This window comes from Hermetia illucens, chromosome 3 (assembly GCF_905115235.1).
Source record: "Hermetia illucens chromosome 3, iHerIll2.2.curated.20191125, whole genome shotgun sequence".
Lineage (NCBI taxonomy): Eukaryota > Metazoa > Arthropoda > Insecta > Diptera > Stratiomyidae > Hermetia > Hermetia illucens.
Genome location: NC_051851.1, coordinates 5,569,467 through 5,595,040, shown reverse-complemented (window position 1 = coordinate 5,595,040; position 25,574 = coordinate 5,569,467). Strand labels below are relative to the sequence as shown.

Below are 25,574 nucleotides of genomic sequence, written 5' to 3'. Positions count from 1 at the left end.
GATTACCATCAACAGTAAAAGCCTTCAACATGGATAAAGACAAGAATACTGCTCCCGGAGATTCCACTCACGGTCACCACTCTTTCACTCAACCCACCATTCTTTCTCCTCATGTCTTAAGAGTCCAAGTTCAAGGCGCTGTTAACTTTCTGTTAAAACCACCACAGTGGAGCTAAGTTACTGCATTTGAAATTCTTTTAAATTTTTACCTGTTGCAGACGAAATACCGCTCAGTGGTATCGAAGACATCTTCAAGTAATGTCGTGGACTCGAAATACACCTGAACAGTCTTAGGTGCTTCGTAAACCGTTCATTCTTCATCGACTTAAATTCTTTGAGTTGCTGACCAACACTTGGTAGCTTTCTAATTCGCGAGTTGTTGCTTAACTTTTTTGGAATTCTTGCATAGATAATTTACTGGCGTGTTTAACATTTAGTGATAGTAATCGGCTTATCGACTGATGTTTGGAAAGTGAAACAGGCGGGAAAGGTGTTAAAAGTCTGCAACGAAATCTTGAAAAATTACCCGAAATATTTTAACTAATCGTGCGGAAAAGTGAGCTGGTTTCAAGTTGAAAGTGAATTGACCCGATCCGGACTTTTGCTTCACTTGAGTTGGCCTGACGGTGTGTAATTAACAATGAAGAATCTAAGATTCATTTTTTTCGTAATCGGATTAGTGGCTCTCGGAAGTATCTGTCGCGCGCAGTCAATCATCCCCGGAAAGTTCAAAGCCTACACACAATCCAAAGAACTCCCCAACAGTGAAATCAAGAAGGTCATCTCAGCAACTAAGAATTTCCTGGGCTCTTGGCGTGATCGCGGGCCCCCAAAGCACGATACACCGTCCGGTACCTGTAATTGCCGTAAGTATCTTCTACTGATTAGAGATAGAAAATTCTTTAACCCCAATAGAATATCTCTTGCTTTTCTCATCATATCTGTCTTTTCATTCTGGTGGAAGAATCACAGTCTTAAGAAGAATAAAGTAGGTCCCATGGAAGCAACACCGTTCATCCAAGTTATTGCCTTATTGAAATTCTAAGAACATATTACCCTAAATTTTTCCAAGACCGTCATTTGAATGCCATCATGCTTTAAAAATTCGAATAAGATCTTTTATGATGAAATAGGAACTGTAGTTTGCACCTATTTAGTGAAGATTTAAAGAAATCCCATTTATCTAAGAAACTGTCCATTGGAGTCTATTTGTTTTGAGACACCTTCGGAGTCAGATTCTTTCAAAACAGCATGAGATGAAACCCCCGTAAAGACACTTTTCCACCCAACTGCTTCATGTAGCTCATGTCTCAAAAAAAATTAGAAAAACAAGATCAGAAGATCAATAACCTTTTCTTAGGGGGTTGTCCCCGGTTATCTTCGAAATTTTAACATTTTGCTTGAGATTACTCGGAGCTAGTTTATCTAGTGGATCGCATACATTTAGTGGTCACCCAGAAAACGTGGTAGGCACTTAAAATGGAATGTTTATGACTTAATTCGAGGTTTCTCAAAGTAAATTTCATCTACAATTTTTTAACATAAAAATACGAATTTGTGAGCCCAAAACCTGAAATACGAAAACAAGTTCATTGCCTTAGATAGCGACATCCGATTCATCAAAGAGTCCTGCGATTGGATTTTTTTGATGTTTGTGGGAAATTTCAATGACTTCTCAGAAAAAGATAGATTTTTCGACGCAACCTCATTTTAACTCCAAACCGTTTCCCAAGTGGGCGTTACAGACCAAATCGAGCCTTACCTCTTGGATGCATCGTCTCCAATTATCTCGATCCAAGGACCACGTCCTTCAGTTAGAAAATCTTAGAACTGATTTGGAATCTGCGTCCACTGACTTCTCCCAACGTTTCCTCGGCTTCCTTTTTGGTCGAATACCATAGGCTCTGCCTTTCAGCACTCATCTCGGAATCCTTCCTCCGTGCATTCGTTCGACGTGGCCAGCCCAATGCAAATTCCAGATTTTGACTAGTGTCGATGCTGGTGGGTCGTCAAATAATTTACACAACTCATGATTGTATCTGATTCCCCAGGCATCTCGATTCTTCAAGGCTCTGAAAATTTTTCGAAGGACTTATCCCTCGAAGATATCGATCTCCTTTTCCGACGTTTGCATCAAGGTCCGCGTCCCTCGTACCATACAGGAGCACGGGGCGAATTGATATCTTGTAGATGCGTGGTTTATTGCGCCTTTTTTCAATAGCAATCCGCCTTTGGATTTCCTTTCTTTCCTTTCCGTCTTTCGAGAGTAGGGCACCTAGGTAGACGAATTGGCGTGTGGGTTTGTAATGATGGAGAAACTAAAGCCTCTGAGCACTTAGGCCTAGATGGCCCATTGCACCCGACTCCCCCACCTACCGGAATATCCTGGATTCGCTAACGTACTACAGGACTTCCGTTAGGGTCTTAGTTACTTCAAATAATTTAATCGCAAGAAATACCACCTAATTACGCTCAGGGAAACTTTTCGTCGTATGGGTCTCCACAATGGTTTTACTCACAAAAAGGAGAAAACTGGATGGACTTTGCCTCCCTGAGATGAGGGGTACTACCCTTCAACTCTCCGAAGAAGTGAAATATCTGGGGGTCACTCTAGATAAAAAACTTCTTTGGAACAAACATGTAGAGGTAAAGATAGAACGAGCTCTCACAGCTTATGGGCTGTGCAGACGGACCTTTGCCTCGGCATGGGGACTCAGGCCTCATGTGGTAATGTGGATATACGTTGCCACCATTAGGCCGATGTTCGTATATGCATCCGTAGTGTGGTGGGTTAAGGTGAGACAAAAAGGTTTTCACCGTAAACTAGCTGCGCTGCAAAGAACTGTTTGTCTGGGTATCACTGGTGCCATGAGCACGACATCCGGCGCAGCTCTGAATGCACTACTCAATTTGCAGCCCCTGGATATATTTATTCAAAGCTCTGCAATGAGAGCAGCTCATAGGCTAATTCGATTAGATTTATGGGAAAACAACGGATGTGGGGGGCACAGAGCATTGGAAGAGTTACTGGAAGGACAGAATCCAGTTCTTACAATGCCTTCCGATTCTCGTGTCCCCATACATCTGTGTGGTAGAAGATATGTAGTTACTCTGAAGCGTAGAGAGGACTGGGAAGACCCAGAGGAATGCGTGGCGCGATATGCGGAAGTCTTCTACACCGATGGCTCAAAAACAGAAGAGGGTTCTGGAGCCGGAGTCTACCTCTCGAATAAAAACGAGAAGTCGGCTTTTCCTTTGGGACAATATTCAACGGTTTTTGAAGCCGAAGTTTATGCGATCCTAAGGGTGGCAAACTGGGTGATTGACGAGCGGTTGAAGCGCAGGCGCATCGCAATCTGCAGTGACAGTCAAACTGCACTGAGGGCATTGAGCAGTCCTTTGATCACCTCGAAAATCGTTCAGGAATGCAGAAACCGTTTGAACTCTATATCTAGATTCAATACGGTGGAACTACTCTAGGTACCTGGTCACTGCGGCATAGAGGGAAATGAAATCTCGGACGCTTTAGCGAAAGAGGGGTCAATCTCCCCTCTGCCGGGACCGGAGCCAGCAATTGGGGTATCAGTGGCATTGGCTAAATCTGTTTTCAAAAACTGGGAACAAGTTTCCCATAATGACAGGTGGCAGAGCCTAAATGCTGCTCGACACACCAAACTTTTCCTGCCAGAACCCAACATACGTACCGCAGAGTTTATCCTGTTGAAAAGCAAGAGGACTTGCAGGTGTATTGTGGGCATTCTGACAGGTCATAATTCACTAGCTGGGCATATGTTCAGAATAGGAATTACCGAAGATGATACGTGTCCCTCCTGTAATGAGGAAGCGGAATCCACGGAGCATTTCCTATGTGAATGCCTCGCCTATGGACGCATCAGGCATCAGATCTTTGGTGCCGATGTTCCCCAATTGCGACGAGTAGCATCACATCCACTAACGGAAATCCTGTGATACGTTAACGAATCCGGAATATTCCGTGAGACGGGGGATGCGAGTACAATGGGCCAACACGGTCTGGGTGCTCAGAAGCTGTAGCTTCTCCCCACCATACGCACACACACACACACATGGGTCTCCAGTGCTATCGCTAGGATCAAGTCTTATATTGTAAAGTAAGTCGATGGATTAAATAGCCAAAATGACCGCCTGAGTTGACTATGGACAGCCCCGAAGACATCCTAAATTTTAAAAAGCGGCGAAAGTTGCAGGACAGCATCAAGTGTAACTCCATTCAAGTCCCCCACAGCCACGCGCGTCTGTAGCCAGACTCGGGAATGTCGGAGAGCATTTTTGAACTGCTCCTGTTGAGACACAACGTCTGTCCTCAGAAATATACCTCCCTTAGCTTTTCTGATGGATAAAGCAAAAGGATGACAACAAGCTAATTATAATAATAATCGTTGGTGCAACAATCCATATTGGATCAGGGCCTTGAAGTGTGTTAGAGCATTTCATTCAAGACCGTAACGTCCTACATTATACTGAAGGAGGCAATGTGGTCAGCATTGTGCTCGTCCGAGATTATTACCCTGATTTGACTCAGGTACTCATTCACAGTTGAGTCGACTGGTATCCGACGTCAAATCATGATACAAATCCCACTGCCACTAGTGAGACTTGAACCGCGACCTTGCGCTCTAACCACTCAGCTATCCAGACAACAAGATACCCATCCTTTATTCTGTCATCACGGCTGTGGGAAAAATGATACTTTATAGTCGAAAGTTCGGCATATTGGGCTGTGCTCCCTACCAGAAGAGCCTTCTGTCTAGATACTATTAACAGAATGGTGCGAGTTTTCGTCCTGGAGCAGCATGTCAATTTTCTTTTGGCTCTCCAGCTGCTTCCGACATCAAAGTAGCAGAACCTCCTGATGGAACTTTCTATCGCAACCTCTTGTTGCTTTCTATATAAGCTAGACTTCCCGGAATACTGAGCTTTTATTCCTTCTTAGTGGATACGCATTATTAAGAACCGGTTCTGCAGGGACTGATCCAAGTCATCTTTCGTTATGGATGTCTTTGGGTCTTAAGGATGAGTTGAATTTCCTGCTGGTTGGGAGATCCATTTTTCTAGTTATGAGGGAAGGAGTTCAAAGGCCGTCTTTCTAACGGCTGAATCCGGCCTTTTTTAAGTTCTGAGTTTTGCCGTTGATACCGGAATCAATTTGCCGTTGGGTCTCCTATTCAATCAGATTACTATAGCGTCTATCCAAAAGATCCCAAACTTTCTCACAGTTCCCCCAAAGCATCCCTAAATGTTCGACACATTGTCTTGTATTCCCCTTTAGTTTACTCCGAAGTATTATACGCTTTTCTGCCCTTGGGACCCATCGTAGTCAGAATTGAAGATACTTCTGAATGATTCAAACTAACTCAGATCCCCAATAAATATAAGAATATCTGCCACTAGGGCACGGGCGATCTCAAAATCCGCGAGTCCAGGATAGCCAATCTCCGAATGGGAACTTACTTCGATTGCAATCCCTACCAAATTGTCACAGTGGAAAGCACTTTTCTGGGGTTATCTCACTAGTGATGGTTGCTTTACTTTCCACTCTCCCTCGTTCGGTCATGCCTCTTCCGGTATTTCATCTACTATGCCCTCCACTTTCACACTACTGCATAATATCATGATACCGGCGTGGTTCCAGGCTACTAGTTCCTTGTCTTTAATGTAAACTCCAAAATCATAGAGATGGCAACGCTTATTAGTAAATTTCTATTATCTGCGGACTGCAAGAAACCCGATCGTCTGGTGCCAAAAAGTTGCGACATAGAACGCGAACGCGGTGAAAATGGCTACACACTTCTTTTTTTTGGTAGCCCACCAACTCAATACGGTGTTAGTATGTCCATTTCAGAGTGGTTCCGTGATTCCAAGAAGAAGAACACAGGTCGACCCGATGCCGAGAAAGATGCCTTCTGGCAACTCCTCGATGCAACGACCTGCAACGATGACTGATTATCATTGCCGGTGACCTTAATTGTCATGTGGTTGGAAAGGTGCCATTCGGCAAAGAGATTTGGGACGCGCAATGAGGGTGGCGGGCGTATAATTCGCTTTTGCAGACACCCATGACCTTGTACTTATGAATATCATCATCATCAACGGCGCAACAACCGGTATTCGGTCTAAGCCTTAATAAGGAACTCCAAACATCCCGGTTTTGCGCCGAGGTCCACCAATTCGATACCCCTAAAAGCTGTCAGGCGTCCTGACGTATGCCACCGCTCCATCTCAGGTAGGGTCTGCCTCGTCTACTTTTTCTACTATAGATATTGCCCTTATAGTTCTTGGTATCGCTCATAGATTTCGTCGTTATTTCGGCTACGGAATCGTCCATCCTCATCTAGGGGGCCAAAAATTCTTCGGAGAATTCTTCTCTCGAACACGGCCAAAAGTTCGCAATTTCTCTTGCAAAGAACCCAAGTCTCCGAGGAATACATGAGGACTGGCAAGATCATAGCCTTGTACAGTAAGAACTTTGACCCTACGGTGAGACGTTTCAAGCCGAACAACTTTTGTAAGCTGAAATAGGCTCTGTTGGCTTGCGCGGATTTTTTTCTTAAGTTTGAATAAAGTCTCCTCTCCCTTCCCCGCAGACTCTCAATTTTGTTCATCCGTACGTCCTGGGCGTCAATAATGCACTGGATGGTATTCCCAAATTTGACGGACCAGTTGTTGCCTTTCTTCTCGCGGCTAACAACTGCAGACCTACAAGCCTTAAACTTCACACACTGGTTGACTTCAGGCCTCTCAAAACCAACCTGAACGTTTATTATTTTCCAGGAATTTACTGTCCCTCATCTTCAGGAGCCAATAAACAGCTAGCGAAAATCAATTACTGACAAACAATTTGACAACTCAGCTGCAAGTCACTGTGTTTTGTAGGCAGACATGGTCTTTCAAGACAATAACGATTACGTTGCAAATTCCGGCACTTTGCGGAAAATAAATATAATGCGACGGAACGTGTCTTAGGAACTCTGCATATTGACGGTATTACCGCGGACGCAATATCGAAATATTCTAATTCTCCCATTCTTCTTTCTTTCGCCATTTCTTCGGTTTTTTGAATAGCTCTACCCTGGTTTAGTCTAGTCAATCTGGGCGGTCATTTTGGTCATTAATCCATCGATATTCGGTACAGTCGTGTCCATAGTGTGACTCAGGTTTTGAAGGATAGCCTTCCCACCTTATAGAGTAGAGCTTCCTATCCTTTCCTGAGTAGCATGCCTTCAAAATCTGACCATTCCTGTATGCGTGCAGGCATTGGAAAGTGTCTTGCATAAAGTTCGTTTTTTAGGTTCTGAGTTTGACATAGGTGTGTGATCCTTAAATCTTTGAAATACAGACCTTTTCAGCTGGACACTGAAAGTTTGCGCCCTATAAGTTTTTGGAAACTATCTCCACTTATATGTGTGCAAAGGACGAGTCTCTCATAGCTTACCAGAGAGAGTGGCGAGTATGTGGTTGAAACTGCGGGTGCGTAGCGTGAGCTTCTTCCTGGCTGTCCCAAATATTTCGTCGATCATCGCAGCTTGGTGCTAGATTCGGCCGTCTTCTATGGTTCTCTTGTCATTGTGAGAGTCCTAAATTTCAAAAAAAGGAGAGGAGGCTTTCAATTTTGATTTTTACTTAATTTAGGAGCAATTCAGTCAATACTTTCTTCTGTTTTCTTTTTCTAGGGTATTGAGATGGCATTTGGCCGCAATGGTGTCTTACCAGAAGGTTGAATCATAGTTTAGGGTGGAGATGACTTTTAATTCGTCCGGATAGCTGAGTGGTTAGAGCACGAGGCTGTCATCCGGAAGGTCGCGGTTCAACTCTCATATTTGATGTCGGATACCAGTCGACTCAGCTGTGAATGAGTCAAATCAGGGCAATAACCCTGGGCGCCTCCTATAGGATACTGTAACCCTGTAGTGTACTGTTTCGGTCTTGAATGATGTGCTCTAACACACTTCAAGGCCCGGATTCAATTGGATTGTTGCACCAACGGTTATTATTTTCGAGTTGTCACAATCTTGGCAGATGCCCGATTTTACCTAATACTAGCACTAAGTGACAAGAATTTAGGCTCGGACGATCCTACCTATTTAAAAACTAAAGGGGCGTTGGTAGGTCATTGGGATAATCCGTCGAGAACTCCCCGCAACATCGAGCACGTATGCAAAATAGTGTCCCTCTGTATGGTTTGAACCAAACTGTACGAAAGTCCCAGGACATCAAGGGAGGTGGTGAGGGATTTAAATACAATACCTGTCGCTGACAATATTATGGGAACTACAACCACCCGATCGAGATACCAAATTTCTTTGATTTCCCGAGTCAGTGGCTCATAGTTCACCTTCTTCTTACGTATTTCCATTTGATGTTACTGTTATGGCAGATAGCAACATCAATTATATACCCGGAGCGACCTGTCTTGTCAACTAACAGTACGTCAGCTAGCAGCACACAGCCATCTATTCGACAAATGCAAAACGCCAAATGGCTGCCAAAGATAATTCACGTGTTTACCGTGCATTGCCTTCGACTTCCATTCATCAACCCGTTCTTGGTCCGACTTCACCCCCTCAGAGGATTGAAAGATCGATCCTTCAAGTTAAATGGTGTCAGCGCACAGCCGCATGCAAAAGAATCGCCTGCTTTTTGCCGTAAAAATAAGCGCGCAGCGATGATGTTATGCTGCCACGTCAACCACACCTCTACCTTTGTCGTCACGAGTCAGGCTTACCCGGTCCATGGCAGAGTTTGGATGATGCATTGGGAATTTGGACATAGTTGTCCGTATCCGCCACTGGACGTTTTCCAGATCGGTCTTCGTCCACGGCAACATGCCAAAAGCGAGGATGCCAGTGAAGGGATAGCGAACATATTCAACGCGCTTATTTTATTCTTTTCCGAGAGATACGATTTCAGCACTAGCTTTACATGTCGCAGGAATTCGGACATCAGAGTATCCTTCAGATCGCCAACTCGAGCATGGGTTCCATGCAGAATTCCTAGGTACTTGTAGAAGTCCGCCTCGATCATAGCTTCGATATGCAGGTCAACAATTCCATGTCCGGCATGCGGCTCGTGATGACCTTTGCGGATGGTTTGGATTCGACACTTGTCTAATCCAAACTCCATCCGAATATCACGGCTGAACATGTCTATTATTCGCAACAGACTTCTAAGATGGTCGTCAGTACCAGCATACAGCTTGTTGTCGTCTAAAATGAACGAAAATAAAAATACGAAAAATTAATCTCCTTTAAATATAGTTTTTAAATGATCATGTTAACTTTACGGAGGACATTCTCACCCAATGCTATGTACATTCTATGCTAGCGCACAATCAAATGCATTTTTCACATGCTGGCGGGCTCAGATAATTTAATAATTTTAGTCTGCGATTGCGTCCTAGCGATTTTTCCGAAGTCTCCAATCGCATTGGATGGTCATGTTCTCTTAATCGCCTTTGATACCAATTTGATTTTCGAACCGGATGACTTTTCTGCAGAGAATACGGTGTGCAAATTTTAACGGATTACCGTATAGTTGGCAGTGGTCATAATCATTAGGGGATGTCGCAACTACCTATATCAAGCCTGGTCTTCCAGTAAAGTCCTGCTCCACTGTTTAGCTTTTCGGTAGCTATTGCTAATTGCTATTGCACCAATGAGGTCCTGTGTTTTTGCTATGCTATGCTATTCTCTCCTTGCCCGACACTTGGCGATAAATAGTTTTAAACGGAGTATTTTTCTGTGAGAACCAAAACAAATGCCTCGAGAGCTTCATTCAAATCGATCTGAGTTTTAGTCACTACCAGAGCCTCAATCGGACCTAAGGCGTTTAGAGATTTATCACTGGAGAATGGTCCGAACAAAAATCGTATTCCATATGGTTGGCTACTAGATGGAAACAAAGTCCAGCGCGTTTTCGCGATTTAATGCAGTTCACAACTGTTTTCAAAATAATGGAGATTTCTTAGTCTGCCAATCATCGAACATCGCCTAACTGGCTTAAAGATGAAAACAAGGGTGAAATCGCAGGTATCACGCAGCTGAATGGAAGAATTTGGATTCCTCATGGCAGGCAAAAATCTTTGTGAAAGGCTCTAAGAAGTGGAACATTAGACCCTAGTAGAGCATTTAACAGGACCCCGCCCCTTAAACAACCACAAGGAAAAAACTGGCATAATGGTCTGGGCTATATGTAACCAATGTGGGGAGGAGGTGGCCCTGCACTTCATATGCAGCTGCCAGGTCTTCTCAGACGAAGGTACTGCAGAAAGGTTTTCTTCAATGAAGAATCTGTGCACTCTCTACCTCTGAAGGGTGGGTGGGAGACGATAGATGTATCTAACAAAAATCCTGAGCACTTGGAGCTGCGGTTCTCCCCCTGAATAAAATTAAGGAACTCACAGTTCAAGAAATCACCTACAGAAATCAATATCCCCCGGAGTTACACCATGATGGTTGCATTCGTTGATCGTGAGGCTATGGACCTTGTTACCCCCAGTTCAAATACTGGATCTCATAGATGGAATAACAATGAGGAGATTGCATGGATCTCAATTCGACAAACAGTCGGGCAAAACAATATCCCTTGAAGCCTACAAACAAGGACCAAAAGGCTTCCAGAGTATTGATGAGTCCTATATGAAGTCTCTGGTACCCGCTCAACATGGAAAGGTTTCACTTGTGCTGAATATGACTTTTTCAATTAAAAATCCTTATATCAATAAGCAATCGCTTTTTCAGCATGTTTCAACGTATAAATGGGAAATGAAAGTGAAATCGTGACACACTTCAAAAAGCGCAAAACCAGAGGCCGGAAAATAATGAAAAAGGGGCAACGTGGGATCGTATTTTGATATCCATCACTGCCTTATTCTCCCAATAATCCCATCGATGAAACCTAATCCATTTGGAATTGAATCCCAAATAATTTCAGATATATTGCGGAGACCAGAATAGATATAACCTTTTCACAAATCAATGTCGGAACCACACACGCCCAAGGAGATGTCTTTACAATGAAACTCAATCAAATGATAACCATCAGAAGAAAGTTCATAAATTATTTTTATAGTCGTTGATTTGCACAAAAACATCGCATGACCGCATGCCTCTTTTCAGTCTTGTTTGAATTAATTAATTTTTTGTTTACACTTCCCTAATGAAAAGATACTCACTTTCAACATGCTCGGAAAAATTTAATTATTTATGAATCTCTTTTCCCTATTATGGTTTGTAGTGGATAAAATATGGTTAAATTATGGATATATTTTCCATCTTTCGACCCAGTTCCTGCAGATCCAAATTGCAATCCCACACACCATGTCTAAGTGGAACACATTAAAATATCATATTTGGATGCAGCTTTCAATTTATCTTTTTCTTGTGGGAGAAAACGGGAGCATCTTCTTGGAGGAAGTAAGTGGAAGATTGGCTGAATTGATAATGGATGCAAATAGGAACTAGAAATAAATAGTGATTTGGTGATTTATGCTCGGATTTAGAATTTGAGGTGGATTTAGAATTCTATGAATTTTTAGTTTTGAAATCTTTTTGAAATTCTTGATTGCCTGATTTTGGAAATAAAATATTGTTTTTAAATTAAAGCGTGGAGATAGTCGCTTTTTATTTTGCATATTTCGACATTTCGAGAGCCCCCCCCCCCCCTCCTTTGATTGTAAAGTGTATTGGAGGAGATCCAGAGTATCTATCAGGGGAGAGGGGGGGGGGAGGGGGAGGATCAGGGATTTAACTTCCCGCTACCAAGAAAATATGATCACGAACCATTTACAAGTGAATTATTCTATATCGCTTGTGTCGCTCCCTTTAGGCAAAATGCATCTAACTGCGCGTTAGTATGGAAATATACATAGCATTAAAATATCAAATGGTCAATGATCAACGCGGGATCGTATTTTGATATCCATCACTGCCTTATTCTCCCAATAATCTCCCATCGATGAAACTTAAACCATTTGGAATTGAATCCCAAATAATTTCAGATATATTGCGCAGACCAGAATAGATATAACCTTTTCACAAATCAATGTCGGAACCACACACGCCCAAGGAGATGTCTTTACATTTCGAATCTACATAATTGTTTACTTTTATTAACGTTATGGTTGCGGCAGGCTCAAAGTCTTTATGGTTTATGGTGGACATTTAAAAAGAAGCTAATATGATTACCTAACAATTATAAGACTTTCAAGTCAGCCTAAGTGCGTTTTTTCATTGTTTCTAGCGATTAAATTTAGATGAAATGATTTGATGTTTTTGCTGGTCAGCCGGCAATCAGTTGCTTCCTTCTTCGGTGCCATATGTACCTTATTATAGTCGTTAATAAAGTCCCACATTAATTCGCGTTTACTATCACTTGGCATTACAAAACGCAGTGAAGCAAGAGAAGAGAAGAGTATGCTTTACGGCCAGAATTTTCAGCTTATATTGTCGGAATATTCATTCGAGCTGAAGGAAGCAAGTATTCGGAAAGTCCTGGATACAACGAATCGGGAAGTTTAAGATACCGTCGGTGGGGAGTGAAGCCCATAGTGTTTTACGTAGGCACCTGTCGTGAGACTTAATCCTACGGTCCTCTTCAGACACGGATTGATTTTGTGACCACAATCAGAGCCCCGCTGAGACAAGCAACAACGGTACCAGTCTATACCAAGTGCATGGCTTAGCTTTCATACTGGTGGATGCAAGAATTACCTAAATCTGTATCGAACTATGGAGTACGGCACCCGTGTTGATACGCAACACCACGTCGAGGCCCGAAGGTCTCTTCTCGCTTGAGCACAACCACAACCACCTTGAAACTTCCACTAGGGGGGCCAACCGCAAATAACCGAGCTGTCCTCACATACAACAGGAGTTCACCCGAAGTATGTGAGTCCAGGGGCTTTCCCGGTTCCCATGGTGCCAGTATACCCCTGGTAAGGTTTCGTGACCAATTTGCCACTTCAGATGAGTCGCCATACAGACTCGGGTCTGATCGCCCTAATTAGGTCTTTGGAGCATTCGCCTACTGAATCACGGCCGGCAAACCAAAGTGATTACAGCGTCTCCCAGTGCCACCACTATGGAGGTTCTCCTCGACCACTTGGTTTTGGTTTGGCCGATAGGGTTGCCGCCTCATCTTCCTCGCCGCCACCTCTGAGCACCCGTCGGTGGGGAGTGTGTACTCATTCTCGAAATCAATCATTATCCGTTTTGGTAAATCAGGGTGGGGGCTACGACCCTGATTTACCAAAACGGTCCCTAGCTGAAGCATTGTTGAAGTTAAATTTGCAAATCTGTAGGTTGTCTGTTGAAAGATATTCCCACCGGTGTAACGGAGTAAAGGAGGGCAGGCAGAGAGAAGCGATAGGTTCTCTCTCAAAAAATCTGTTGCAAAATCGTTAAAAGGCTATAGCGGTTCAAGTGGGGATTATTGTGATATCGTGTGATAAAGTTGCGTTTCCCTCTCCTGCGAAAACAGCCCCTTTGCAGGTGACCAAAACCTTTCAACGAGGAACGACTGCCAAACTTCTCCAACGATGTTAGCAAAGAGGGACATTCTTTTCCTACATAGCTTCTTTGTTCTACTTCTCTGTAGGGGGGGGGGGACAAATCAAATTTGTTCATAGTGATGTCGGAATACGCACCATTTGAAGCGCCGCATATTTTTAGGGAGGGGGGGGGGGTCATCGCCGCAATTTTCCAATGGGCTTCGAAGAGATGATTTACCGCTCTTCCACCTTGACCTCCACTTTTCTGTCTGCAGAGATGAAATTCACACTTGAACGTTGCCGTATTATGCCGATAAACCGAGCATGTTTCCGTGATTAGCCTGGGCTTGTATGCAACGATCTGATATATATCTTTCTAGTCCGCAGCACTCCTTATTCATTGGTAAATCCGTACCTACAATTATATAATCAGTTATCTATAGACAAGGATGAGGACCACACCATCCTAGATGGTGGATCTAAGCAAACAGATCTCCGGCACAGACCTATCCATTCAACAAACGACTGGCAGAGGAAATTCCCTTGTTTACCTTCTGCTTAAGTACGTCCGTTGGCCGGTATGCCGAAATTACCCTTCCCTGGCTCACTGCGTATAGTAGGATGGATTTCACCACCCCTTCGATAAGCAGCCGGCGACGAAATTTTGGCCCTCCAATGTTACGCATCATCCTCGCTAGAGATGAGCTAGCGTTTGCTGCCTTTTGACGCGCATAGCCTCCCATGCCCCTTGAAACTCAACTCGGCATCGACCATTACCCTCAGGTATCTAATGACTGATTTTGATACGACGTTTTGAGCACCAACCCGGATTTTGATAACGTTGTTGTCTTGTCTTCCGCCTGGTCCAATTTCACCATTTGGAGCCATGTTTTTGCCATGATTTTGGCTTTCCTCTGGTCCTTTGGCAAAATCTCCTCGCTTGCAGACACGATGTCTTCAACAGCCCGATTTCTTGGTTTCACCAGTACTTTGGTTTCCTACTGTGGTGAAACTTCCGTCGCCGCATTGTACAGTTATCCGCATCGCAGTTATCCATTGACACAACTGGCTCACTTTTTCCAGCGCCGTTCGCTTCTGGTCATAACCTTCTTCTAAAGTCGCCATGAATGTCTTTTCCTGGAAAGCTCCAACGGACCACTCAGCTATCCTGGGTTTTCCGCTTCTGTTGCTCACTCGACTGTCGTCTCCCCCATTCCTGATGTCGAGGAAGATGGCCTGGTGGTGACAGTGTTCACTCAACCGCCAGACCATCCCTCTCACCAACGAGGTACTAAGGTAGGTCGGATAGGCGATTGAGCCTAGCCATCTGCCTCGGAAGGTGGGCAATCATCCAATATTAGCTAGCACGATGTCCAGCTCCGCGAAGTTTTCAAGCAAGATTTGACCCCTGATGTTCATTACGCGAATTTCCTAGTCTAAGGCCCAGGCATCGAAATCGTTGGCAATGATTTTAGGGCTGTGATCACTAGCGCCCAACACCAAGCTGTCTAGCATCTGCTCATATTGCACTAAAATTGCACTTGGAGGAGCATATCAGCTGTAGATATGGACGCCGTTGACTTGTGCCCTTACAAAGCCGGCTCTTGGTAATGCCATTGTTTCTTGAATGGCTTGGCTTCCACATACCCATATCGCCGCGTTTCTAGATGAGTCTTTCACAAATGTAGCACTAACGTAATTTCGGCAAGGTTCACGAGGTTTGCGAGAGCAAATCTTGAGTTGCCTAGCAATGATTGAAGTTGATTGCTATCAACCTCATTTAGCCCTATGATTCAATTCCCTCCTATATGCCGGGTACCTGCCACCACCATCTGGACCAACCGTACTCACTAGTACATGCTGCTACAAAGCGACCGAAATCGAGGAATCTGAAGCATCTCTTGAGAGATACTTACTCTCTAAGTCGGCATACGACCCAACCTATTGTAACCTTGCCCACGGTAATCAGTTTAATCCTTGATTCCACCGGCAAGCTAATAATAGCGATCTGTGTACCTCCATATGCCTTCTTCATACTTTTGATCGCACTTTATTCTATTCCGCTAAGGTTGAATTGCTCTCTTAGTGCAGCGCAGATATCTTCTTGTGATGTAACCCCGTCTAGGTCTTTGCACTCGATTACTATCTATTGCCTTCGAGCTTTTATGTCTGCTTACCCACCTAGCATCTTTTCCACCTGACCACGAAAGCTATCCACTGTCTTCTAGCTAGATTGGTTTAGCTGTAACATTAGATTCCCTTTCACGTGCGCCTGTTGCGACTAACACTGCTGTTCAGGTCTGTCGATTCCGGATCGGCTTTGACTTTCCGAAGGATATCGGTGTAGGACATAACTTCTTTCTTGGAAATAATGATTTTTTCCGGACAATCTTCTTTTTCTCCTTCTGCCAGCTTTCTGTGGCGAAGATGCCTTTTTCTTCTTGGTCTCTTGTTGGACACCAAGGGATTCACTTATTCCATCCTTACTCCGTTTGCCCGCGTTCTCATCTACCTTATGTTGAGGAGGCGTCACCTGCGTCTCTCGCATGACTTTGCCTCGACTTCCTAAGGGGTAATTGCGTTCAGTGATGTCCTCTCAAGTCTTGAATTTTTGCGAAAAGGACCCGGTGTAAATCTCATTTCCACTCCACTAAGATCTCTTGTAGCATTTGATACCAAAGTAGCCAAGTTTCTCACTACTGAGGCACTGCGGTCGCTGGATATCGACTGCGGGGAGTTCGCTTGCCCACTCCCAAAAACTGCCGGCACTGGGTTTCCGAAGCCTTGAACCGTAAGGAGACTACCTTTCTCATCCTCTATATTTGGTTTGAATTCTAGGTGTCCTTCCCATAGACAATTGTTATCCACAGGTGGGGGTTTTTTCCCACTTACCCGGCCTGCGCATAAGCATGCCCATGGACGCATTCACCGAGCATTCCCTTATCCGCACGAAGGAATGTGCCTGATCGGAGATATAAAGAAGTCCACACAAGAAGAACCACATGTATAGGTACTACTCAGGAACTGCAGTCCTGCCGCACTCCAACATCTTCTTTCCTTGCACCTTCATATTAAATGCACTGTATCGTTCCGTGTTGTCAGACTTTGTGAGTCCGGATGTTACTGCAGCAAAACCCTGCTGTCATAGTAAGATCCAAGAGCTAATACCACGAGAACTCTAGGTATTCTCAATGGACTATACTCCATGCAAGCCGAACTTCAAAAGCAATTTTTCCGGGGGCTTTCCAATCACGGTAGATTGGAGGACCTGTGATGTGTTCCAAGGTTATGACCCAGCGGTATTTATTGACGGACCAAAGATGGACTGTGAAGTCGAAGCGAGAATAATCTCGGATTCGCACTGTGTAACCGGGTCGTGCATACGATCTTCCTGGTTACATCAGAATGCCAGGTGGGCGTACTGATCTACTACTAAACAACAGCAACCCCCTATAGAAAAAGTGCTCAACTTCCAAGCATGTGGATTTGGTGAGAAGGACGGCTGAAACTGCCGGCGAAACTCACGGAGCATGGATTTCGGGAAAGAAGGGTGGCCTTCATACGGAGAATATGACACTTCGATAAAAGAGAAAGGTGACACTTCGAAAAAACGGGGGAAAAGGTCATACGTTGGCATTTTAAAGAGGGTAGAGTGCAGGCAGCAGCAGATGGCTTGAATACAGGAGAGCCCAAAACTCAAATCGCACACGAACTTGATACAATTTAACCTCAACCATTGCCAGGCGGCGCGGAGCTTAGTTTCACAAATCTTCGGCGAAAAAATATGGTGATGACATTCAGGGGCCTGGCAGCGCTATGGACTTGCGGAAAACAAATCTTTCAGGAAACAATGGAGCTCCCGGAGGAAGGAGTCACTGGAATGAAAATGACAGGAATCCATATATACAGCTGCTGTGCTCTACCCAGCGCTATACTTGTGAGAGGACGTCGGCCGTATGGTCAAAAAAGTGGCCCAAATCACTCAATGGCTGACTGCATCCAGTAGGGTACCGAAATGCTGGTGGAACAACGAAATCGTAAGTTTGCAAGCGGCATGTTTCCGGGCAAGGAGGTTTTATCACGGGTTTGGCAAAAAACCCGGTAGTCAAAGTCAATGACTGCTGAGTCGCTTAAAAAAGGCGTAAGAGTAAAAGGAACTGTTTCAAACATTTGTGCAAAGAAGGAGACATAAAATTTTGGGGTGTGACTTCCAGGGTGGTAGTGGAAAGGCACCCGGTAGTTGCAATAGGCACGGTTGGGAACTGGGCAAAGGACGCACTAAATTCTAGTGGCGCCTGCTCTGTGTTGGCACTAGATGTTAAAAACGCATTCGCCTCCGTCAATTGGAGCCATATTAAAGGCACATAGCTGACATAGCTATTCCTGGGTATTTGGCGAGTCAGGTCGGGAATTACTTCTTAGAAAGAACTTTGTGTTACGAGATGAATGAAGACCATCGCGGGTGTTACAGGGTTCGGTATTGGCCTGTCGTGGAAAGTTTGCGCTTCCCGTCTTAGATGAGGCCACGATTGTCGGTTTGGCTGTTGATCTGGCCGTAGTTGATGCAGTAAATCACCCAGAGAACGTGAAGATCTTCGCGATAGAGACAGTAGGAATGGTAAAGAATGGTTGAAAAGGGCTGGATAGACCTTGGCAGATGAGAAAACGGAAGCTGACACTACCAAGGGAGATGTCAGCGGACATACGGTCGTCTCACCTATCAGATACCTGGACGTAATGTTTGACGTCAAACTGGTTGTATCCTATCGGAGTTCCTGAGGAATCTCCTTCATATGCCCCAAGTCCCGATATTTTAGCATGAACTTATCGCATTTTTTCTTGAGTTGAGCGTTCTTTAGTCATCGATTCTTATACCCGAGGAAAAGCTGGACTGTCTTATGAAAAGGGTTCCCGAGTTTAACATCTCTCTGCCAACAAGAAATGTTAATGGTGGACTTGAAAATGGTGCTCCCACTTTTTCTCGTCCAATAAGCTATTATCATCTTGATTGATAGGCATTTCCCAAAAGTTCCTCAAGTTTTGATACTACAAAATTCTTCCATAGACACGTATGCGGTGGGGATTCTCGGGCCAGATAGCTCGCCCGAACCGTATACCAACCATCCGAGAGGTGCATTCTGAGCAAAGAACTCTCTCTTAAAACAATTCTGATAGGTGAGCTAACTTCTTATTAGGGAACAACGATCTGAATTTCTGCTATTAAGCCGGAAGACCACCTTTGGTCGCCCATTTAATAACAGTCTCAACAGTCTCAAACTGAGATCTATCTTGTAATTGCAAAATCCGCCTGCCGGGAACTCATCTAAGATTGGGCTAAGCATCTTTCGATAGGAAACGACTAAAAGGCCAAGCGAAGCAATGATGGCTTGTTGCGCTAGGATGTTGATGCTGGAGGCCTGTCGATTACTGGGGTATGATCCGAGCACTAAGCGTAACATAATCATTCTGGTCGACAGTCAAGCCGTCATTAATGTGTTGTCTTTGTGTCGAAATCCTCTAGACTGTTCGGGCATTGCAGAGATGTGCTAAACTGACTAGGCGATACGTTCGAAGTTACTCTCCTTTGGGTTCCCGGTCATACGAACAAAAAGGGAAAAGTAGGCAGGAGAAGTAGGCCGCTGACGTTAAATGACGAAGCCCCACCACTTGCCTTAAATCAAAGAGGATCTGGGCCTATTACAACAAAACCCGACCATGAAAGCTTTTAGGTCAGCGCAATGGCACTGGACTATGAAGGATTGTACTGGCATACTCGGTATCTCTACAGTTTAAAGTTGAGGAGAGGAGGGGAGGAATCCAGAGACACTTTTTTTGCGATTGTCTAGCTCTAGCTAAAGCCACGCTGCGAACACTAGGTAGAAGAGAATTCCTTGGAGAACTCAATGATATCACGCAGCAGTCACGATTTTCGGAATCCATAGCATCTAACATGTGCATCCTAGGCTCAATTGTAAGATACTTAGTTTCGACCCAAAAAAAAAAGATACATTAAAGAAAAGATCGTTCAAAAAGTAATGCTAATTTATTCCGTAAACATCACTCAGATGGTTACCTGAAATTATCCTTTCACTTTTTTAAAAGGAAATGAATCTTAAATTTATCTAAAGCCATCATATGACAGCTTTTAACAATGTTCGATGGTAGATACGCTATTCCTTGTATGGTGTTAACATTTCTTCCAGATTGTTTTGCGGGGTCTGTCGTTGCAATTCATTACATCTTCACAAGGTACTCTAATATAGATGTTATCCGATGGTCATCTACGAGTACATCCTCCACTTATCCCTTTTGAATATTAGCACTTTGCTGCCTCTAAGGTGCGAATTGTAACACGGCGGATTGCTTCGCGTCCATTGTATCTCAATTAGCATAGAAGTCACAACTTCTAGCGAGAAGCACTAGAACATCGTTCCAACGAGGTGTTAAGCACAAACCCGTCATGTCGGAACATTATTCATGGATACTTTCGAAACGAAGAATGGTGTTTCCAATTCGAAATTGCTACACGAATATGGGAAAGTGAAAGAATTTAGAGATAAGCACATATGCAGATAGCACTTGTAGATAGACAGTCTTGTGGGCACGGTTGGCGCGCATAATAAATTCAAACAAGAAGGAAGGTTATGGGGAATCAGTGACATGAAAAGAGTAATTGAAGCTACACAGCATAATGGGGAATATTTGGCAGTAGATTAGGTTTACATGGCGGCAAATTATTTCCAGCTGCTGGCGTTCTATGCAGATATCTATAGAGTGCTGAAAGTATCTTGGCCGTGCTATTAATTTCAACTTCCTGCCGTTATCTTCTCATGGCTTCAACTTTGCAGGAAAGAACTTTCTCCTATGTTTCCGCAACGGTCGACTACATACCACGTATGTCTGCAAACTAATTCTTTCACAATAAATTAACACTTTCCCCCATTTGTACGATAGCAAGTGATCTAACCGCGGCAGACCCACTATGGGAGTATTGCTAACCGCGAATGATATAATCGAAGACCGCAGAAAAACTGAATTATTGAATCACATTTCCATTGTGTTTTTATGATTGATTTCAGGGTGTGGAGAGCGGAATGATGAGTCGCGGATTGTGGGCGGACAGACGGCCGGTGTTAATGAGTTTCCGTGGATGGCGCGTCTTAGCTATTTCAACAGATTCTATTGCGGAGGAACGTTGATCAACGATCGTTATGTTTTGACTGCTGCTCATTGTGTTAAAGGGTAAGTTTAATGTTTGCTCAATCAATTTGTTTTTTTTTTCTTTTACTGGATGACTGGGCTAATTGCCTTCGCGGATTTAGATACAGGTACTGTGGGCTTTGCACAAAAAAACGTTTTCACAGATATTACTGCCGCACCTTGATGGGGGTGTATTTTAATTTGGATTTAAATTAGTAAACAAAAAATTATGCTGACTCCCATTAATCATCTTTTGATTAATTCAGCGAAATCAGATTGAATGTCATTTCGGGTTCAAACGGATATTCGAGAATTTTCATTTTAAGCTGATGAGCCGATTTAACCCTTCCGTATCTGTACCTTCATTTGAGGTAATTAATTACTGGGGGTTCACTGTTAATGTCTGTGATTTTTTTTGGGTGAAGGAAATCTGTCATGGATTCGCATCTGTAGTTGTGGACGTGCAAGCCGGATACATACCAAAGAATACATCCCGTATTTTCTCCATACTTTTTTTTTAAGGTTTTGTGTCAAATAAAACCTTATTTAAATCGGTTTTCTGTCTCTCTGTCTTCTTGCTTTTTTGTTTTTAAGGTTTTGTGTGAAACAAAACCTTATTAGAATCGATTCGATGTCTGTCTGTCCATCTGTCTGTCTTTTTTTTTTCCTCCTCCTCCTTTCTGAGAGAAATCGTGGACAGTGGAACATAACATGCTCCGGGTCCTCAGGTGTGCAACCACATTCAGGACACAAGGGAGAATCATCCAGCCTGAATTGGTGCAGGTACTTCCTGTAACCGCCATGTCCTGACAGGAATTGCGTCAGATGGTAGTTAATCTCACCGTGTCGTCGCTGGATCCACTCTTCAATACGGGGAATCAAAGTGTGGGTCCAGCGACCCCTCTGCGAGTCATCCCACCGTTTCTGCCACTTCTCCAGCAACTCCCGCCTTGCCGCCTTTCGGCATTCTGCATCCTTTTCAAGAGGATTCATTTTCCTTGTCTCGTACAGGCAGCGTGTCTCACTTGCCAGAATGTCTATCGGGATCATTCCCGCAATGACACACGCTGCCTCGCCTGATATTGTTCTGAAGGCGCTGCACACCCTTAGTGCCACTAAGCGGTAAGTCATATTCACTCTCCTACGATTACTCTCACACGCTAATGCTTCCTCCCAAACTGGTGCCGCGTATAATAGTGTGGAGCGAACTACTCCGGCTACAAATAATCTGCGACTGTACCTTGGACCTCCAATGTTAGGCATCATCCGCGCTAATGAAACGCTGGTATTTGCCGCTTTCTCACAGGCATAGCCCAGATGTCCCTTGAAATTATCACCCCTAGTGATACTCGGCTTCGAAGTGATGACGTGACCACCAACACGAATATTAAACGCATTCCTCTTCCTACAATTGGTAATCAAGACCGCCTCCGTCTTTTGTTGGGCAAGGTCAAGCTGAACCATCTCCAGCGACGCTTTTATGGCGCTAATGGTTTCGTTAGCGTACATTTCAACGTCTTCAGGTTCTTTCGCGACGACAACCACAGCTAGATCATCTGCGAAACCGATTATCGTGGCCTCCTTTGGCACGGGAAGGACAAGGACCCCATTGTACATGACGTTCCACAGGAGAGGACCCAACACTGAGCCCTGTGGTACTCCTGCGGTGACGGTGTACTGCTTGGATCCCTCATCCGTGTCGTACCAAAGTGTCCTCTCCGAAAGGTAACTGTTGAGGAGCTTAGTCAAATAACTAGGGACACCCGTTTTAGCCAGTGAACTTTTTATCCACTCCCAGCTTGCGGAATTGAACGCATTTTTGATGTCCAACGTCACCACGGCACAGTATTTTTTAGACGACATCGCGTCTCGAGCCAGCTTCAAAACAACGTCTACGGCGTCGATCGTTGAGTGGGCTTGACGAAATCCAAATTGTCGCTCCGATTGTCCATCCTTGTATTCGATGATAGGGAGCAGTCTGTTGTAGATGACCCTTTCGAGTATCTTTCCTGCCGTGTCGATAAGGCAAATCGGTCGGTATGATGATGGGTGTCCTGGGTGTTTATTCGGCTTCGGGAGCAAAACTAGTTTTTGCCTCTTCCACCGGTCGGGGAAAACTCCTTCTATCATGCATGTTTCAAACACGCTGATAAACCAGTCGGGTCTGGTCTTAACAGCGAGTTTAAGGGCTCTATTGGGAACAGCATCCAGACCGGGTGCTTTGTTATCACCAATTCTCCGGCAAATTTGCGTAAGTTCCTCCTCAGTTACCGCAGGTATGGTGTAGACGTCCAGTGCTCGCTTGTGTTGCTTGCGCTCCCCTTTATCCGGGGGGAAGAGCGCCGTCACGATATCGAGCAGAAGATGCCGGCAGGTCAATTGTGGTGTTCGCCCTCTCATCTTCTTCATGACTATCCTGTACGCTGTTCCCCAGGGGCTTTGGTCTGCCTCTGTGCAAAGCTCCTTGAAGCATTCTCGCTTGCTGGTCCGTATAGCCTGCTTAAGCTTACCTCGAAGGTTCACTTATGCTAGCCGTTTCTCGTCGAAGTCTGGTGTTGCTCTAGATCGTTGGCAGATCCTTCTAGCACGAAAACGTGCATCCCGTAACACCGCGATCTCTTCATTCCACCAATAGTTTGAGCACCTTTTTGCGAGAACTCGTCGCCTCGGCATAGCAGCGTCGCATGCTCTTGTTATGCGTCCCATCATTTGCTCTACCTTTTCCGTAGCCGCACCACCGGGACTTTGGCCTCCCAATAGCATCTCTATGAATGCATCCTCCTCAAGCCCTTTCACGGACCAGCCCCGGTTTCCAGCCTCACGGGAACACGTATCAACGCATGGCCCATATTCGATCTGGAGGAAAATCGCCTGGTGGTCGCTGTGAGTATAATGCTCACTGACAAACCATATCATTCTCCTCGCCAATGTGGTACTCACATATGTCAGATCGACTATTGAGCCCGACCCTGTCCCACGAAAAGTGGAAATGTTTCCTGTGTTGGTAAGCACCAAATCTAGCTCCGCGAAAGCCTCGAGCAGGATACGGCCCCTGGCGTTCGTAGTGCGACTGCCCCAATCAACGGCCCACGCGTTGAAATCACCAGCTATGATCTTGGGGTTTCGACTTCTTGCATCCGAGACTAGCATACCTAGCATTCCTTCGAATTCTGTTATCGTCGCGCTTGGTGGTGCATAGCGACTATATATATAGATACCAGCTATTTTTGCCCTGACGAATCCAACTTCTGGAAACTCCATCACTTCTTGAATGGCCTGATTTCCACACGCCCATATTGCCGCCTTGTCAGTTTCATCTGCAGTCCAGGTACCGCTCTTATTGTTGCGATAGGGCTCGCTGGTTATGGCAGCTTCGATTCCCTTCTCATAGATGGTCTGCAAGAGAAGGTCTTGCGCTGCCTCGCAGTGGTTGAGGTTGATTTGTATCAACCTCATTTTTTACTGCATTCAGGGCTCGCCTAAACACTGGGCATCTGCTGCTGCCTGCAACGTGCCGACAGTCGACGCCCTTTTTTTCCTTGCAGAGCATGCATTCAGGCTCAGCCTTGCATTCCCTGAACATATGGCCTTCTCCCCCACATTTTCTGCAATTCCAGGCATCTAAAGCAGCGCTTAAGGGATACCTGCTCCCTGAGTCGGCAAACGACCCAACCTATTTTTACTTTCCCAGCCGCCAGCAGTTTGAACGCTGCTTCAGTTGGTAAGCTTATGGTTGCCGTTTGCGTGCCTCCGTATGCCTTCCTCAGTCCCCTGATTGCGGAATCTTGCAAGCCAAGTGGTCCGAACTGCTTTTCTAAGGCGTCACGGATATCCTCCTTGGTCGTGATTTCGTCAATGTCCTTACATTCTATGACAAGCTCCTGCTTTCTAGCCCGTACTTGAGCTTCTTCTCCTAAGGACTTCTCCACCTTGCCGAGGAAATTTTCCACCGTTTTGCCCGGAAACTTCTTCAGTTCCAGCATCAAGTCTCCTTTCTGGGAGCGTCTGATTCGGCTGACGTTTTCTCCAAGGTCCATCAGCTCAGGATCGGATTTGACCTTCCTAAGGATATCGGCGTAAGTCATATCCCCTTTTTTGGAGATGATGATTAATTCGGGCCGTAATTTTCTTTTCTGCGTCGTATTTTTCCTTCCGCCAACCTTGGTCCATGCTTCCTTGGTCCCTTTTGAAGGCTTTGCCTCCCTTGGGTCAATTGGAGCCGGCGCCGCAGTTTCCACGATGTTGGTAGCTTTGTTTGCCTTGCCTTTTGCCGGTGAGAGGCCTTTTTGCCTTTTCGCGCCCTGTGAGGATCCGAAAGAATCGTTCGCGTCCTCTCTACTCCTCTTTTCAAGCTTACCGCCTTTTGGATTTTGAGGGGGTGTCACTTGTGTTGCCTGGGTGACGCTTGATTTCTTCGAGGCGTTTTTTTTCTTCCTTGGCACCATTGTATAGTACCCGAATGGTACGGACCATGTTTTTGATGGCCTGGTGCACGTTGTGTTTGTCCTTAATAAATTCAGATAACTCTACTATTTTACCTCCGAGTAGGGCAAACGATGATTCTTCCGGACTCTGACATAGCTCCTCCGCTTGGTTTTCACATTGAGCGCTTACGTACTTATTAGCCTTCCGAGAGCTTCCCTGATTTCCTTCCTTCATCAAGGTTGATTTCGGAGGAGATCGCACTATCGTCGAGCTTCTCTTAAATGGATCAACCACTAAGTCCTGCGACATGTTTCGACCAGGTGTAGTTACCCCGCTATGGGCTAATAACTGACCAGTTTCTGCCCCACCTTTTCTTGGGTTTTGAACAGGCGTTCTCGGGAGTGATGTACTCCTTTTAAATGCC

General features: G+C 44.8%; 1 protein-coding gene across 1 annotated transcript in view; it reads left to right on the top strand.

Moving 5' to 3' along the window:
* Nucleotides 1–221: 221 nt before the first annotated feature.
* The window catches only part of LOC119650764 (venom protease-like), a 69,429-nt gene continuing 44,076 nt past the window's right edge, over nt 222–25,574 (top strand). Inside the window, exons 1-2 of the mRNA XM_038053864.1 lie at nt 222–866; nt 20,605–20,767. Of these exons, the coding sequence (XP_037909792.1) occupies nt 641–866; nt 20,605–20,767 (389 nt within the window). The 5' untranslated portion in view covers nt 222–640. The remainder of the gene's footprint in view (nt 867–20,604; nt 20,768–25,574) is intronic.